An 18,584-nucleotide genomic window follows, 5' to 3' on the forward strand; every position below is an offset into this window, starting at 1 on the left:
TTTACTCTGTACAGAATATTACATTTTCTTAGTTGTTTAATGAAGGAATGTATTTTTTATAAACAGGGATTGTGTAGAAACTTGTGTGCTATGATAAAATCGAGGGGTGGGTATAAGGTCACAAAGTTGCCAAGTTGGGCTTGATCAAATTTCATAACTCCCTTATTATCCCCTCGCCGACGAAGTCGGAGGGGATATAGAAACGCTGCCGTCCGTCCTTCCTTCCGTGTGTGCTTCCGTGTGTGTGCGTCCGTCCATAACAAATTTGGTTTCCGATCGATAACTTCAATAATGTTTGACGGATTTTAATGAAATTTGATATAAAGGTACATGATATCAAAATACAGGCCAAGTTCGATTGTGGAGTATGTAGGTCAAAGGTCATAGCTCATTAAATATGCGAATCTGGTTTTCGATCTATAACTTTAGTATTGTTTGACGGATTTTAATGAAATTTGATATGAAGGTTCATGGTATCATAACACAGCCTAAGTTTAAATTCGGAGTATGTAGGTCAAAGGTCATAGCTCATTAAATATGCGAATCTGGTTTAAATTCGATAACTTGAGTAATGTTTGACGAAATTTAATGAAATTTAAAATGAGGTACATGGTATCAAAATACATGTACATGTACAGCCTAAGTTAGATTTCTGAGTATTTAGGTCAAAGGTGAAAGGTCATAGCTCATTAAATATGCAAAAACACCTAATGATATATGTGAAAATGTGGTTAACTGCCTTGCCTAGTAATAGTATAGTCCAATTAAGGTAACTTGTTCTGATGTATATAGGCCACTTGTACCCTGCGAGTGGATGCTACGCTTTGCGTTGACTTGTTTTTAATGGATTTTGCTCAAAATTTCACATTTTTCTCTTTCTATCAAAACTAAAATATGATTTTACATAAATATCAATGTCAAACTTGAGAGGCAGACATTGCAATTCGAGCCAGATGCAACCTCAAAGAAATAAGTATTGACACAAGACTAGTCTCTCACTTCAGAGAATTCTCAGATGTGTAAATGTGTTTTATGAGAATAGATTTTGCATTTTCAATTTCAAATGCATATTATATATGAGAAATACATTCAAACCTCTTATTGGCCACATCTCTGTAAAGGTCACCTGTCTATAATGGTCACCTATAATATCTCCCTAGAAAGAGATTGTGTGTTGTAGAACTTGTCAAGAAAGGTCACCTGTCTACAGAGGCCACTTTTTCTGTTTCACTTCAGTGGCCTTCATAGACGGCTTTGGCTGTAGCTTAAAACCATGAAAATGTGTGTGAAGGATAAATGTACACATCTAACTACCGGTAGTTAGATGTACACATCTAACTACCGGTAGTTGTTTTTTTTTTTGCTGAAGGACAGCTATTCTTCTTGTATCTTATAGGTATACAAATGTACTAGCTAAGACCAACAAAAATCGTTCAAATAATGTGTATTAAAGCGCAATAACCCACCCAGTGATCTGTAAATCACATAAAATATTGTACAAGTATAGTAGGCAAGAAAATACAAGTATTTCACTTTATTGTTTGCACTGGCCAGTCATAGAAATGCTTTTGTTATAATGTACATTAATAATAACAACCAAAAACTTGCATCAGCCTTCTGTATCCGTTTTGTGTTGTTGTTTTGCAAACTTCATGTAGATGTGCTTTTTTGTAGATGCAGCTTCTTGAAAAGTTAATGGCTCATTTTCCTAGGTGTGGAGTAGGCTAAACCTGGGTTTATTATTTAACCCATCGAATCCTTGGGTTTGAGGTTTGAGTTCGTTGATTTAACCCCACCCATAACCAACATGTATACCAACACATGTGTGCCCCATGTAGGTTTTTGGTGGTGAAAGTCGCATATTGAGCATCGGCCGGGCCCAGCTTAAACCAGATGTATACCAGATGGGCCTTCCCATCCAAAATCCACAAAATTAATATACCCAGAAGGAAAACCCAGTTAAATTTCCAACTGGTTTGTGCATGGCATATTTCCAGTTGCACCAGTTGATAACTGACTGTTAGCATAATGAATATGGGGTGCGTGCACATCTATGTTTTTATACAATTTATCTTAATTTACAGCATTACTGATGATGTAGTTATGCAATTCGTTAAAAAAAAATACTACAAAATATAAATCGTTATTTATTAGAACATTTCACTACTTTGTATCAATTACATTTAATGAAATATGAATTAGTAAGAACTATGAACTAAATCAAATTCCATAATATGGAAAAGTTTTATGCACACCAAAGACTACTTAATACCAATGCCTTTACATTGGAATTTGCAGACCATTTTTGCCACTGGCAAAATGAATTAGTACAAGTGCTACTTATACAGTGCGTCCCAGAAAAAACTAAACCGAGAACTATCAATGTTTTATTATAACTTAGTCACATTTATAATTAATAAATGACACATATTTGGAAAGTTAGACCCTCCTCTTTCATTTGATGCTACTCATATGATACATATTTTACGCATGAGTGATTAAAATTAATTTGAAGAGAGGAAACCAAAAAGTCATTTGGCGGACGGTATCTGAATTTCAACAAGAAAATCACATTTCTAGAAAGTTGAGTTTCTGCCCTTTCATATGACACCTCAATCAGGAAAATGAGCAAGGAATGACAAAGTTCTGTTTGTTTAAAGTAGTGCTTGCATTTCCATATTTTTATCGAACAAATTCGTTTTCACTGGCTGGCTGCAGTAGCAAAAAGCAAAATTGACAAAAGATCTAACTCCATTTCGTTAACAAGACGAAAGACTTCATGCATGGCTGATTGTCAATGAAACGGAGTCTTTTGTTAATTTCGTTTGTTGCTACGGCAGTCAGCCAGTGAAAACGAACAATTATGGAAATGCAAGCACTACTTTAAACTAATAGAACTTTGTTATTCCTAGTTCATTTTTCCTGATTGAGGTGTCGTAGGAAAGGGCGGATACTCAACTTTCTGGAAATGGGATTTTCTCTTCAAATTAATTTTAATCACACATGTTTATGGCACGTTCCGCCCGTCATAGGCGTGGTGGCGGGAATCTCCCGCTTCGAGCCGCTGGAACGGCGGGAGAATTAATGAGCGTGGTGGTGTACGTGAGACTCCCTCCAAATGCGGGAGGGTTGCCTGCCCCCCCCCCCCCCCCACAAAAGTCAGGTGTGTAAAGTCAATACGGGTCGACCTTTTTCTTTTGTTACGAAAAGGACTTTTTGGTAACACGCGTGGGGTCCGTCCGTTCTCGGAGTGGGGGGCCGGGGAGGGTTGACAGCCCTGCAAAAGTATACTGCTTGGAGACGAACATTATAGTCAGGAATCAGGAATGACAATGTATTCAAATAATAACATTTCAATTTTCTTCTGAATACATGAACACTTAATTAGCCTACAGACCTTTTAATCACAGAATCGAGAGAATTCCAGAACTTAATTAACCTGTATATTTTTAGCAAAACGTGTTCTCGTTCTAAGAAGGTGATGGGAAACGCCTGTCGGGTATAATAGTCTTGAACTTGATTTCTTTTCTTAAACAGATAAAGTGCCTGTTGCAGTTCTTTGTCAAACAGGGAGGCCGGGGGTAACTTTCGGGAATGGGTGGGGGGGGGGCCGGGGGATTGTCCTAGATGGTTATTTTCAGGAGTGGGGGCCGGGGGGGTATATTGTCCCGCGGGGGGTAATTTTTTTAATATGATGGGTAATCTTCCGGGGGTGATTTTCCAGGGGTAGTTGGCCTGATACGCTTATTATTAGTCCCATCTATGCTTGGAAGAAATCGGATCATATTGATTATTGACCCACCTTTTATATTTTGTGATATAAGAAATTTCGAGTAGCCCAAAACGTCTGGAGGTATGTGCGTGCGAGCGCTTTTGTAACTAGGCAAGGAAAAGCGCTATATCAAATACATTTTTGAAGGGGATTGGATTGGATTGGGTCGGACTAAAATTTTGCCAGTCTCAAATTTCTCAAAGCCTCCCTAAAATGTGCCTCTATAAATTAAATGATTTGTAGAAAATTCATTTTGTCACAAAATTATTTGTACCAAATTCAATTTGTGAATTCATTTTGTTACTTTTGTGAATTCATTTTGTTACAAAATGAATTCGGTAAGAGTCATTTTTGTAACAAAATGGATTCGGTACAAATCATTTTAATTGTAACAAAATGAATTCGGTACACATAATTTTGTAACAAAATTCGGTAACAAAATTAATTCGGTACAAAGACAAAATAACATTTTGTTACAAAATAATTGTTTTTAGTTCACTTTGTAACAAAATAAATTGTTTGGTATAATTTTGAATTCTTGATACAAAAGACAGTTTTGAGTGAATAATGTGACAAAATGAGGTGATTTTATACCGAAAAACTAGGGTAACACTTGGCGCCCCATAGACCGTACCCAACTGGGTACGATTTTTCCGTAGAACAGTGGTACGACTACCATACATGTACATGCACCCTCTGGGTTTTCCGCATCTGATTCGCAACGCAGCAGCTTGTTCTTCTAAGTTCAGCTCTTCTTTCTACCTGAAGATTATTGTAGACTGATATGAGTGTGTGTGTGCTTACGAGAGTCAGCTTGCCATTTATTTATCGTGTTCTATTATTTTTCCATGCCGCTTAAGCTTAAGTCCAGCGACTACTGTCCTTTAATGTCATCTCTTGGCCTGAATATGATGTCGGAATCGGAAGGACGTGGGTCTGTATGGAGTGGACAGGAGACTCTTGCATTGTTGAATATGTGGGTGGGAAAAGACATTCAAAAGGGTAGTGGTGTTGGCTGCCGTAATAAAAACACCTATAAGGAACTGGCGGCACGGATGGCGGATAAGGGGTTCTATCACCGTCCCTGGGACAGGGTTCGGGACAAAATTAACAGGTTGAAAACCGACTACAGAAAAATTAAGGAAAGGGAACTCAAGTCGGGAGAAGATTCGGAAGAGAGTGTAATGAAGCCAGTTTGGTTCGACACAATGGATATGGTAAGTTTTAACCTAATTAACTTGGCTCATATTCTAGTCATTAAGAAATAGACTAGTCTAGTCTACCAACATTTTTATTTCTTCTTCTTTCGAGTAGGCCTACAGACCTCTTTACAGAGTATCGTGGGGTACCGGGTGTGTGCAGGTGAACCACTACACCGGGTTTCCCCCTACTCTTGTACGAATAGTGCAGTGGGTTCTTTTATTTACAATGTCATTGAAAATAAATAACTCTTGTCTAGAATTTTAATTTCTATTTCTACTTAAAGAGTTTCATTCTGGTTTTATTTTTTGTAATGTCTACCCTGGCTTGAGTATTTCGAGACCCTCTATAGAAATTGTGCGATAAAAATTAATTTAAGACAAATGTCATTATTACTAGCGGTAGATTATAGTTGTAGAGATCAAATTGGCAAGACACTACATTCTGCAGCATTGTCTTTAAATATGTAGATCTGGGGGTTGTTTCTCGAAACCGTTGTAACATTATCAGAGACATCCCATTGAAAGTGAATCATGTGTTAATCGTATTACACACCTTCCAATAGGATCACTGATCTTGTTGTTTCAAGGCCCTTGGGAAACAACCCCCTACCTGACCTCTCTCATTTCAATAAATGTTGACATAGAATTTTCATGCTTATTATTTTCTTTCTACTAGGTGCTGGGCTCAAGACCGCGACCCGTGGCCACATCAGGACCTACCGGTAGTTTTGTGCTGGACAGTGGAGCCAGCAGCTGGGATTCACTTTCTTCATTGGCTGGCCTTGCTCGAGATGAGGTGGAGCCTGGGGGTCGTACACAACATGCTGATGAAGAAGAGTTTGATGCTGAGTCTATGGATACTAAACCTGATGCCGTCCCTCTGCGGACGGTGCCTGGTGCCCGGCCTCTGCAGACTGCACCTGGTGCTGAGCTCAGGAATGAGCCTGCATCTCATATAACACAGATCGGTGAGCAATCATTCAATAACTTGATATCTGGAAGGGAATCTGATCATTGCATGGCCAGAAAACTCAAAGGCGAGGAGGAGAATTTTTAAAAGTAATTATGGATGGCCAAAAAAATTATTGATTAAAGGAATCTCGCAAACTGTTCATTAGAAAATATGTCAACATGCATATCCATCCACTGATGTACATCAAATCCTCATAAAGACCACATTTTGACAAAAAGGCCAAACATTTAATTGAGTTATTATTAGCCACTATTATTTTTTTGGCTAATAATTTAGTGGTCCTGGACAGTTCTGGATTTCGAATTTAAACTAAATAAATATTAATTGTAATTGTTGAGCATGTATATTGTGTGTCACTTGATTAGCAACAATGTACTTTCTGCTTCTCTGCTCATCCATTCTCTTCTCAACGACATCTTCAAGCAAATTGCCAGCGAATCTTCCCACCTTGCTCAGTACAACATTAAGTTCCAACAGTTCTACCTTAATTTCAACCTGTGAAATTCAAGTGCCATTTATGATTGGTTGCTTTTTACTTGAGATGTACATGTGTATGATATGTTTCTATGATTCTTATTTACAGGTAAAGAACCAGCAAATAGAAATGGGGTACCAACAGATACAAAAAAGATGGGTAAGTTATTTTAGTTATTCCCATTCCATTTTCATCTCTGCTTTTCTCGCCTGGGATGTCTGACCCACCCCACTTTCACTCTCTCTCTCTCTCCCTCTCCCCCCCCCCCTCTTTCTCTCTCTCCCCCCCCCCCCCCCCCCCCCCCCCCCCTCTCTCTCTCTCTCTCTCTCCCCTCTCTCTCTCTCTCTCCCCCTCTCCCCCTCTCCCCCTCCCCTTCTCTCTCTCTCTCTCTCTCTCCTTCCCCCTCTCTCTTTCCCTCTCCTTCTACACCTACGATGTATTATCCCCTCTTTTCATTTATGCTTTTCTGTCAATAGTGCACCCCTACCCCTCACCCTCTCCCTCTCTCTCTCTCTCTCTCTCTCTCTATCTCTCTCTCTTTCTCCCTCTCTCTCTCTTTCTTTCTTCCTTTCTTTTTTTCTCTTTTTCTCTACCCCTCCTCGATACGTTCCCTCTACCCCTCCTTGATAGATTCCCTCTACCCCTCCTCGATAGATTCCCTCTACCCCTCCTCGATATATTCCCTCTACCCCTCCTCGACAGATTCCCTCTATACAATTATATATTTGCATTTCTGTCGAAGTTTGTCTCTTATACTCTTCACAGGCTCTCCCCGGCACTTATCCCTCTCTATCTTTCTATAACTCCCCTGCTCATCATAATTGAATGACGACTAACTCAATATTTAATTTTCTAAGTTTTTTCTTAAAAATGAAATTATCACATTTTTTTTTAGCAGAACAGTGTTTCTGCATTTATTAAAAATTCAAATACAAAATATTCAAATAGCAATAAAAGTATATAATATATATATATAATTGATTTACATAAATTGTGACAAATAAAATACACAAATAAATGCAGAGACCAAGCATCATAAATGCTTGAGTCGATGACAGCAGGGACGGGGGAGGGGTACATGATGCTGTTTTAGGAGTGTGTAGGAGAAAAGAGAGTCATGTATAAAGATTTTCTTTTCCAAAAAGTATTTAAATTAAAAGTGGGAGAAAAGAAAGGAAGAAAAAGATTGCAAGCGTGTGCAGGTGAAGATGATAATTTAAAGTTAGTATATATCCGTTTTGCAGTCAACATCAAATTCTGTAGAACTTTGCAGGAATCATGAGTATGTCACGTATGCCCTATCGTTAGTAGTGACCTAGTAACTGTTACACGACGGAAACCATTTACTCTCTATAGACTTCACTGTCAGGTACTGTTCAATTAATTTGTTAATAACAGATAAAATTAGCTGTAAAGTGTGCATTATCATTTGTACACATCAATGACCTTCTTATAATAACCAAAATTAAACTTATCAAGAGTCTTAACTCAGCAATACCAACTACTATGCGGTACAAGGGTCTGAAAATCAGACTACCTGCTTGACCTATTTTTTGCGACATGTTTTGATAATTCACAGAGAAAATGCCTAACAGTCGATATAATTCCACAAAGAGGCAATTACCATTTTTAATCTTTTTGTAAGAAGTTATTGGTTGAAATTATCTCTTGTTTACCATAGGATACACATAATTTTATATTTTCAGCCTGCAAAAGGGACAGACTACTGTACCTTATAGTTTCATACTATTACTAGTTTATTACAATTGTGATCCATAACAGAATTTATTCATTTAATTCTGTTTTAACGTGAATATTGTTCTTTCTTAGTTCTACTAAGTAATGTGCAATTCTCCTTTACCACAAAATTCAACACCAGTCACTGAGAAGACTAGTATTTTACACTATATTTATTATGGAACATTAGTCTTCACACAAAAAAGGAACATGTGTGTTTCACAATGGCGACAACAAATGTTCTCATCATATTTGGCTAAGATTGCATGCGAAAGACACAAAGGTTTCTCTAATACAATTGTAGTTTAAACAATGTTGCAAAATATACAATCATGGGTAAACGTTTTGGTGGGCCTAATCTATATATATTGTTCCGCCATAGAAATGCTATCTAGGAAATTATAAACGAGATCAACTCAAGTCTGCTACTAATATGTGAACTTGTTTCCAAAGACACGTTTGGTAGGGCAGTCTTCTGCCTGTTGTATTGCCGATGTATATTGCTGCCAAGGAGTAGCGAGCAGAGCACAAACTGTTCCACCACCACGCTTGAATTGACTCTTCTGAAAAAGAAAAAGAAATCAAAACAAAAGAGAAGGGAAAAATTTATGATTTATGGTGATTATTTTTGTAAATACTGTCATTTCAGAACGGGCGAGGGACGAAGTGATACACTTTGCACTTGGGTGTAAGTTTGGCCATCCGCACATATCTCTAAAACGATCCCATTTGATCCCCGTGATCTCGAAAGTCAGCAGTCAATAACATGTTTCTTTTAAGTTTAGTTTCAAAAAGTATAACCAGAGAAGGCTTTATAATAGTCCCACTAGTCACTAGTCTCGAGTATGCCCGTTAAGTGGACCACCATCCCACCCAACCGGCCACTACGAACACCGTCCACCCCAGGTCAACTCAATCATCCCTTTACATCATTGAGTGATCATCAATTTCACTATCAACATTAGTTTCTCCTTACCGCCCAGGCGCCTATCATGGCACAACCATCGATCCCTCGACCACCACTACCAATGCGAACACGGCCGCTTCCAATCCTTCTGCCCCCACCATCAACAACAATCCTCGACCCCAGCCAACAATACAATACCACCCCCACCACTAACACAGCCCCTCCCCACTCCCTTTTACCATCATGCCACCACCAACCTCACTTTTTAATAATCTTGTATATATATACCGGTACATGTGAAATTCAGCTTATTGCTGCAAGACAAGTTGTCTAGCTAATAGAACCATTCTTTAAATTGAATTGAATCATTGCGACTACCGGTAATGGACCTCCCTGTATAAACCTACCGTTCTGTTGATATCTCCAATGCACACCCACTTCTTGTTCTTGCCAATGGCCCACTTGGAGTGATCCACCGTTTCCTTGTACTCTGGTACGTTTGGGAATCCCATAACCAGCACATTCTCAACGTGGTAGCTGCCGTTGCAAGAGGATGGTAACTTAGAAGACGTGTGCATCCATGTCTCCACATAAAGATCATCTCCAAGGGACGGCGCCACCAAGTACCAATAGAGATCTGGAGGGGGGTGGGGCGGTCATAAAATAGAAACTGAATTAAAGGGCACGTCTACAGTAGGTGACACCCATAACATACCTGCCAACCCTTCCGAATAATCTGGAATATTATGATTTTCTGGATTTTTAGGACCTAAAAGCCAAATTAAGCTTGTTTTATCATATGCCCAGATTTGAGAGTTCACGCATTGCGTGTGTTGAATTGCTGCATGATCTAGCAGCGAATTTGTATCTTTTTTTTTTTTTACAGATTAACCGTGTATTGCAAGTTACACTGCCGCTGTGCGAACGCCTGAGAAGGGTACAGATTTCTTATTTTCAAAGGCATACCATGCTAGAAATTCCTAATTCTTATTTTCAAATGTTGGCAGGTACGCCATAATATATCAACTCACTCAGAGTCACTCTGTCAATATCCCTATCAAGCTATATTGGTTCCCATATCTTTCGATAGAAAGGGGGATAATTGAGCTGTATAGCTATCCTGTGTAATTCGCATCCTGCTCAATTAAATCCCCCCTCCCAGCAATCTCCAGTTTGTCTTTTTTGTGATTGCACTTTGCTCCGTCTCTGTATTATAGCCGTTTTCCCCTCTCTCTCCCTCTCTCTCTCTCTCTCTCTCTCTCTCTTTCTTTCTCTCTCTCTCTCTTTCTCTAATGAGCCTGTCTCTATACATCCGACTGCCCCTCTCGCTCGATCTGCATGTAGTGCATGGTCTCTGGATATATTAATCACGTAATTTTGCTCTCGGCCCTCCCAAATTACCTTTAAACATTCTCTTTTTTTGCGGAGATAAAAGTGAATCATATGGATCATTTTGTTACTTACTGGTAATTTTTTATCAATCATGATTATTTACCTTGTGTTGGTTTATAATATCTTCATCATTTACCTTGTTGAAAATTGGTAAATTTGGCAAAGCTGGTGAAGGATTGTCCAGCAAGAGAAGTCAGCAATACAGTGCTGTTCCATGGAGGTTGTGAGATTGGTTCCCTCTTCGACACTTTCACAAAATCAGAGAATTTTGACTGGAATGAGGGTGGAATATTCCAATCATATGCGCTGGCGTAGTTGTAGAGGAGCTGTTTTCCTGCGTGCAAATTAAGAAATAAAAGTTTTTTAACGTAATTATATAGTAGAGTAGGCTGTAGAAATGGTTAAATGGGGTGGGGTAGGTGTATTTGTATTAATGCTGTCCATAGGGACATGCTAAATATCGGTCAGATGAGCATATTTTGATACCTGATTTGTGACACTGACAGGTCACTATTTTCTTTCTTTCCATAGGACATACGTGAGTATGTGACACATTCATGATTCCTACAAAGTTCTACAGAATTTGATGTTGGCTGCCAAAGGAATATACTACCTTTAAGCACTCTTACACTTTACAAGCACACATTTCTGTACCAGACAATTACAAGGTTTTTAGAATCCTTGGTACACTGACTTCAAGAATAACAAAGATTTTTTTTTTAAAGGCATTTTTTTAGACAAAACAACAAATAGCCCTCCCCCCCCCCCCTCAAAATTTAAATAAAAATAACAAAAAATAAAATATGAAAAGACTACCGGTAAATTGTTTGAATATTGTAGGACAAACAGAAAAGGGCTGATTAATAATGGTCATCATGAGAGGGGGGGGGGGGGTTGTTATACTAATCAATGAAGTACCCTTCACGCCAAGAGTGAAACATGTTTTGGTGATTGATACGCTTTAAGCTTAGCCCTTGATTCTTTTGCATTTAATACTCCAGTTGGGATCTCACTCCTCAATACAAGTGGAACACCTAATCATCCGTTTCACCAATTTTCATCCAATGAGGAATTTGATGACATTGATAGTAGTCAAGGTATGTATGAATACTCAATATTATCTTTTTTTTAAATGATGATGTATATTCATGCATGAAGTTTCTGCCATTCAAAGCATGTTTTTGTTTTTGTTTTGTTATTATTTTTCGAGAAACAGCTTCACCATACCTTTACAAATTGTGTTGAATTAGCTGACTTTCACTAAGGGCTCTGCATGGTTGACCAGTCAAATGGTTTATACTACGACAGCAGTACACTATTCCGCCACCTCAATCCATAATTTTAACGAGAGCCTAGCTCTCAGTGCATGGTATATTTGTTTATTATGTTTGTGGTTCCAATAGCACTTTGTCAGTTTGAAATTGTTGGTACTTGGAGTGAACAACAATAAAACTTGATTTAACTGATATTAAAATCGTTTTGAATTGTTATCTCTCCCTGTTGTCCATTGCAGTCCCTCCCTCTCTCTCTCTCTCTCTCTCTCTCTCTCTCTTTCTCTTTCTCTTTCTCTTGTCTCTTGTATACCAATGAGTATGCTTTAATGAAGCATCATCAAGAATGGATTTACAATTTTCATCATTTTCTCATTTAATGTGAATGTGACTCACTTTCGGTATAGCCACAATCAGGGTGGAAAACCATTTGCACTTGGGTCCAAAATGAAGTATGCAATGGAACAGTTTCATCAACCCCAAATTGTTCATCCATACCCTATGGTTAATCCCCTGCAATATCCTTGAGGAAAGTATCTTGCCCCCTTTTCAAACAGGAGTAAAATTCTTTAAAGCTGATTAGTTTAAAGAGCTTTAAACTAATCAGCTTTAGATACAACATCCTTCACACACAGAAAATTTTGGTGCGGTCGTTTGAGATTCACTGCTCTTTGAACGCTTACAAGCAGTGACTCACTGCTCTTAAATGCGCAATGGCCGCAAGCTGATTAGTCTAAAGCTCTTTTTAAAACTAATCAGCTTAAAAAAAAGGAGGGTTGTTGTTGCTGCATATCTTGAGGCCAACAGAGCGTATCTTTTCAAATACTCATTACCAAGTCCCTTGGATAGGACTTAAAGGGAAATCCACCTTGATATTAAGTCACAGTCGATAGAAGCAGAAAAATCTGACAAACGGAAAACATTAGTTGTTCTTTGTAGTTCCTTCTTTGTTCACATTTAACATTGAAAGAAGGCTAATTTATGTCATAAACACATGAAAGAAGGGTAACTATTTAGACAATTAAGGAAGATGAAAGAAGACATAAAAAATATTTAAAAAATCATCAAAAATAGGAAGGAGAGATGAATAATAAGATAAGAACAAGAAGAACAATAAGATTTTTTTTTTAAAGAAGAGAAGGGAAAAAAAGAATGATTATGTTGGCATTGTTGGATTATATAGCTTCATATGATGTATCTCGATCACCATCCCATGTGTCCATTGTACCAGGTACATGTACATGTATTATTTTGTGTAATTGTGCCATATAAATTAACCTTTTTCAACATAAACAGGGATACGGATTCATACAGTGACTGGAGCAGGGTGGATTTCTGATGAAGATGAAATTGATTGTGAAGAACCAAGGGCCAAACTCAGATGCAAAGTTGATTTGCGTCATCACCCAAGCAATCCAAAGCGAGAAAGGACACTAAGTAAGATATGGTTTAAAGAGAAGGTTGAGTTCTGGGAAGAGGTGGAAAATAATTTAACGTTATCATTGTATAATGCAAGTGTGGAAAAACATCAGATAAAACATGTTCCCTGAAAAGCATGGCTCTTCAAATGCCTTAATATTCCAAATATGGCGTGTAACATCATACAAATCGGGACGCATTTTTTCGCCACGTGTTCGTTTAGTCCCATATACATCTTTCTGTGTACAGTGCTTGTAACTTTACCAAGACTGGGCCAAATTTCTTAGCATTTTGATGATTCCAGAACCTTGCAATACACTTAAAGGTAAAGACCAGTTATGGTCATGTGATTGCATTGTGAAAGAAACGTTGTGGAATCGATCAGAAAAGGTTGATCATCTAGCATCTAGCATCTGCAAGGTTCTGGAATCATCAAAATGATAAGAAATTTGGCCCATTCTTCGTAAAGTTACAAGCACTATACACAGAAAGATGTATATGGGACTACCTTATATCTCTCACAGACCATAAGAGAAACAAATTTACCAAATATATGAATTAGTAGGCGGTTTCCTGGCAATTTTTTTTATCATCATGTATTAGTCAAAACATATTCTTTCACATGATTGGTAATGAGAGCTTCCATTTCATTTTTTGAAATTGGGGCGTTTCCAATACTGGTCTTTACCTTTAAATACTTATATGCTAGATGATCAACCTTTTCTGTTCGATTCCACAACGTTTCTTTCACAATGCAAGCGCATGACCAGAACTCAACCTTCTCTTTAAAGTTGATAGAGATGAGAGACTTTAACCTTAATGACATGGAATGCTACTTTATGATTATCAGTTCTGATGGGGAATTTACGATTACAATGTCTGATTACTTGGCAAATTGAAGTAATAAACAAGTAATTTGTTTATTGTTGAATAGTGTGCTGACATACCTGGAAGATGATCGTTGGAGAAGTTCAGTAAGGTTTTCTTCTTTGATTGATTTATTTTATTATTTTTTGGGGGGGAGGCTTTGGGAAATACATTTTAAATCATTCTGACACATTTTTCTTTCATTTTGGTTAGCAGCTCTAAAGTCTTCATTGTACTCTCAAATCAAACTGAAACCGCAGAACCACAGATGTGTGGTTTATTCAGGGTAAATGGGGAAAACTTGTATTGTAAGGTGGTCCTTAAATAAGGCGTTTAAAAAAGATGTTGTATAGCCTTTTGCGACCGACCCCAAAATCCTAAAATCTACAGTCGGCTTTTTAATAAAAAAATTTTAAACTGATTTTTAGGAAAAAAATGTTTAATAAATACAAAAATATGTATTTTGTTTGTTTAAATGGGATATAAATGCATAAAATCATCAAGTTATTCCAAATTATCACTTATCTTCTGCCCTAGTTTCAAAATCCTGCTAGCGTAAACCCTGGTCTCGTGTACGTGTCTATACCATGCACTGCACCAGCGAGATTTTGGGCGACGTTCTCGGTTTTAGTCTTTTGGGCGAAAGTCGCTGTTTTGAGGGATGAAACAACAACAACAACAACAACAAAAATCTGACCGACCGACCCAGGTTCTGGCACCTAAAGGGCAGTACAACATCCTTTTTTTAGGCCTGATACTTGTACATTTGTAACAATATTTATAAATTGTTATCTTTTACTGTATTCCATCTATCAGGGAACACTAAGAAGGATGAGACAGTAAAAGACCTTGTGAAGACGCTCACAGAGAACAATACGCAGCGAGATAAAGTGTTGATGGATGCTGAAGATGCTCAAAGGAGAATAGAGGCAGAGAGACACGCTGAAGAGGTATGGTCCCGACTCTAATTTACATACTGATAATGTAGAAGAGAGAGAGACAATTGTACTTCAGGTTGTAAAAATGTAGTTGGAAAGCAGATCAAGCTACAACAAAATAATGTTACTGATTTTTATGCCTTCGCTACAAAGGAGCCGGAAGCAAATGTTTTTGGGTTGTCCGTCCGTCTGTACATCCCGTCTTGTGATCGCGTTTTCTCAAGATCCAATTGATGGATTCTCGCCAAACTTGGGTCATGTATGTATCTTGCAGAGCCAATGGACTGATTAGATTTTGGGGTCACAAGATCCAAGGTCAAAGGTCACAGGGCTTATTATGTATGCAAAAATAGCTTGTGATTACACTATCATTAGAACCAATGGACAGATTACGATCAAACTCAAGACATGTATACATCTTGCAGAGCCAATGAACTGATTAGAATTTGGGGTCATTAGGTCAAAGTTTGAAGGTCGTGGGGATCATTATGCTTGCAAAAATAGCTATGATGGCATTATCTCAAGAACTGATCGATGGATTACTGCCAAACTTGGGTCATGTATGTATCTTGCAGAGCCAATGAACTGATTAGTTTTTGTCTCGCCTGCGTAGCAAAAAGCGAGACATAGGCGCCACTTTTCCGGTGAGGGCGGCGGCGTCAACATCAAAAACTTAACCTAAGGTTAAGTTTTTGAATTTTTGATACAATTTTTAAAGTATAGGTTCTTAGTCAATGAAACTTTGACTATAGGGTAATCAAGTATCCCCAATCATGTGAGTAGAATTTCAGATCACAAATTCAAGGTCAAAGGTCATTTCAGGTCAACAGACTTGGACTATGTTGTAGCATCATTTAAGTTTTTGAATTTTTGATATAATTTTGAAAGTATACCGGTAAGTTCTTAGTCGATGAAACTTGGACTATAGGGTTATCAAGTCTCCCCAATCATGTGAAAAGAATTTCAGGTCACTAAGTTAAGGTCAAAGGTCATTTAAGGTCAACAAACTTAGACTTTGTTGTGGCATCAACATCTAGATTTTCAAAATGCTTCTTCTTCGTTATTTTTCAACCGATTTTGATTCTGATTATGGTAATTTATGCAAATTTATTCCAAAAATAATTTAAAAATCACAAAAAAAGCTTCTTCTCCTTCATATTTTGACCGATTTTGATTTGGTTTGCTTTATATCGTAGAGCTAACTTTGGTACACTAAACTTCTACACAGATTTCTGAAATTGTTCTCCATTAATTAATTATGGTAATTTATGCAAATTTATTCGCAAAATAACAAAAATTGCTTCTTCTCCCTCATTTCTTGACCGATTTTGATTTGGTTTGCCTTATCTGGTAGAGCTAAATTTGGAACACTAAACTTCTACACAGAATTTTGATATTTTGCTCCATTGATTAATTATGGTATTTTATACAAATGAAATGAAATTATGTCCCTTCCAGGGCATCAAATTTTCATTTTTTGACCAGTTCAAAAGTGTACCACATAAAATTTACGATATTTGTTGTTGCGAGATGCGGATGAGCGCTACGTCATTGACGTTCTGGTTTATCATATTGAATTGCGTTATGCAGGCGAGACCGCCGAGAGCGTTTCCCTTGTTTAGGTCACAAGGTCAAAGATCAAAGGGTCAAACATGTATATGAAAAATATCCTGTAATCACGATATTCTGAGATCCTTTTAATGGATTACAATCAAACTTGAATTTTAAAAATTGCTTCTGTTTTGGTTTGTTAAATTGCTCCATGGCGGAGGCATCAAAGGTCCATCTAGTTAATATTTATTTATATTGCACTCTTTTTATTAGACCCTTCAATTTCATTTCTGGAAAACCATCAGAAGATCAGTAGGACATGTCATTTCCAAGCAAGAATGTAACTTGAAAGGCTGAATTCTAAGCTTATCATCTGTGATTTTTTTTCTTTCTTTTTTTCTTCCCCATGTCATGAATAGATTAAACTTCTGCGGGACCAGATACAGCTAGAACGGGAAAGATTACAATTTGAGAGGGAAAGATTACAGTTTGAGCGGGAGGAGAGGGAGAGGATGGAGCTCATTAGAAGAGAAGAGGTGGCAAGAAGTGAAAAACTTCGGAGGGAAGAAATGGATAGAACAGAAAAGGCACGTCTAGATGAGAGAGATCGAGAAGAGCGGCGCTTTGGGTTGATGATGGCTTTGATTAAGGGCGCACAGAATCACAGCAAGTAGCTCTTGTGAGCATAGACATCAGTCTTCTGATCTGCTGATCCACAATTCCAAATACTGTCATCAAGAGTCGTGATGATGTGTCTGGAGTCTCTGAAGATATATGCAGAAAGCTAGAAACATTTGGTTGAATTTACAAGGATACAATTACTTGGTTTGGAGACAGCCGAAAAAAATAATATTCCCTTTCTTTGGAGCTCTTTGATATTAAATGTGAGATGACATCGCAACTCTTCTCTTTCTTCTCAGTACCTAAGCTAAATAGATCTGCGATCTGATGTATTCCTTAGATGGCCCAGTTTTATTCTCAGGATTTGAAATTGTACTCATGTGTCTACCAACATTCATCATTTTTTTAAAACATGTGCTAGTGAAATTAGTGTCAAGTATTAAAGGCACACTGTCCTACTTGTAGCTACTTGCTCCCTCTATATAGAAAACTTCCCCAATCGGTGCCTGTTGGTCCCCCATGATCCTCTTTTTCTTATGTTAAATGAGAGCTGAGTTAATGAGATAGCCACCTGTCACAGTGACCTCGCTGGCTCGCTGGGTGGTCTAATCCCTTCTAGCTGAAGTAGTAAAGCCTGCCTTTAAACTATCTTGGGGAAACGTTTCGAAGGACAGTCGAAGGATATTTGCATGAACATGCCAAATTATCATTATGCATAAATTCACAAAAGGCCCAAAATTATTTGTTTTATGTTTAACCAGCTGGCTGGTCTTGTAAGTATAATGCAATACAATTTTTTCCCAATTTGTTCACCTTCTCAGCCTTTTAACCTTGTCAACTAATACATTTTTGATAATCCATTTTGTAGTAAAAAAAATCACCTTGTCTATTTATATTTTAGCAATGAGGAATTGTGAGTTTGTACAGTATTCTTGGGCCAATACATTGCCATTTCTTGAAATTTAAAGGAAACCAATGTAGATGGTTCATCAGGGTTCATACTCTTTCTCATAAATTTAATTCCATGACTTTCCATGACTTTTCTAGCCAGAATTCCATGACCTTTCCATGACTTTTACACATTTTTTTTACACGGTAGACTGAAAATTTGATCTCAAATCAAAGCGAAGCAAAGTGCATGTTTCAAGTCTACTAATAGAAAGGCAGCTTTTGTTATCTAGTTATTTCATCTGTTACAATTACATGTTATTTTTTCATCATATTCGATATGCACTGCTATATAATATTCTTACAATTACACATACATGTATTCATATCAACAATTGTCCATTTTTTAATGGCAATTTTCACTTCTAAAGAATACAAATTGCCTGTTCCTGGTTTCATGGACCACCATGATTCCTTCAATAGCTCTCCTTTGCATGTACAAGGTAACTACCCCCCCCCCAAAAAAAGAAAACAAAACAACACCAACACACAAACTCACACACATACCATC

At 37.7% G+C, this 18,584-nt stretch overlaps 1 protein-coding gene across 1 annotated transcript; it reads left to right on the forward strand.

The window, feature by feature from the left end:
* Nucleotides 1-4,400: 4,400 nt before the first annotated feature.
* LOC754036 (stress response protein nst1) lies at nucleotides 4,401-18,109 on the forward strand. Its single transcript, XM_030991545.1, has 7 exons — nucleotides 4,401-4,989; nucleotides 5,651-5,942; nucleotides 6,531-6,581; nucleotides 11,460-11,555; nucleotides 13,026-13,166; nucleotides 14,832-14,965; nucleotides 16,924-18,109. The coding sequence occupies exons 1-7, from the start codon at nucleotides 4,621-4,623 to the stop codon at nucleotides 17,176-17,178; spliced, it is 1,338 nt and encodes a 445-aa protein (XP_030847405.1). The 5' UTR covers nucleotides 4,401-4,620; the 3' UTR covers nucleotides 17,179-18,109.
* Nucleotides 18,110-18,584: the final 475 nt, after the last annotated feature.

This window comes from Strongylocentrotus purpuratus, unplaced genomic scaffold, assembly GCF_000002235.5.
Source record: "Strongylocentrotus purpuratus isolate Spur 01 unplaced genomic scaffold, Spur_5.0 spur5_scaffold_2, whole genome shotgun sequence".
Classification (NCBI taxonomy): Eukaryota; Metazoa; Echinodermata; class Echinoidea; order Camarodonta; family Strongylocentrotidae; genus Strongylocentrotus; species Strongylocentrotus purpuratus.

Excerpts from the sequence above, each read along its gene's own strand:
- LOC754036 (XM_030991545.1), top strand. The coding sequence starts at position 4,621 with ATGCCGCTTAAGCTTAAGTCCAGCGACTACTGTCCTTTAATGTCATCT. Across the intron at positions 4,990-5,650 it reads GGTTCGACACAATGGATATG|GTGCTGGGCTCAAGACCGCG; the intron begins GTAAGTTTTAAC and ends TCTTTCTACTAG. Across the intron at positions 5,943-6,530 it reads ATCTCATATAACACAGATCG|GTAAAGAACCAGCAAATAGA; the intron begins GTGAGCAATCAT and ends TCTTATTTACAG.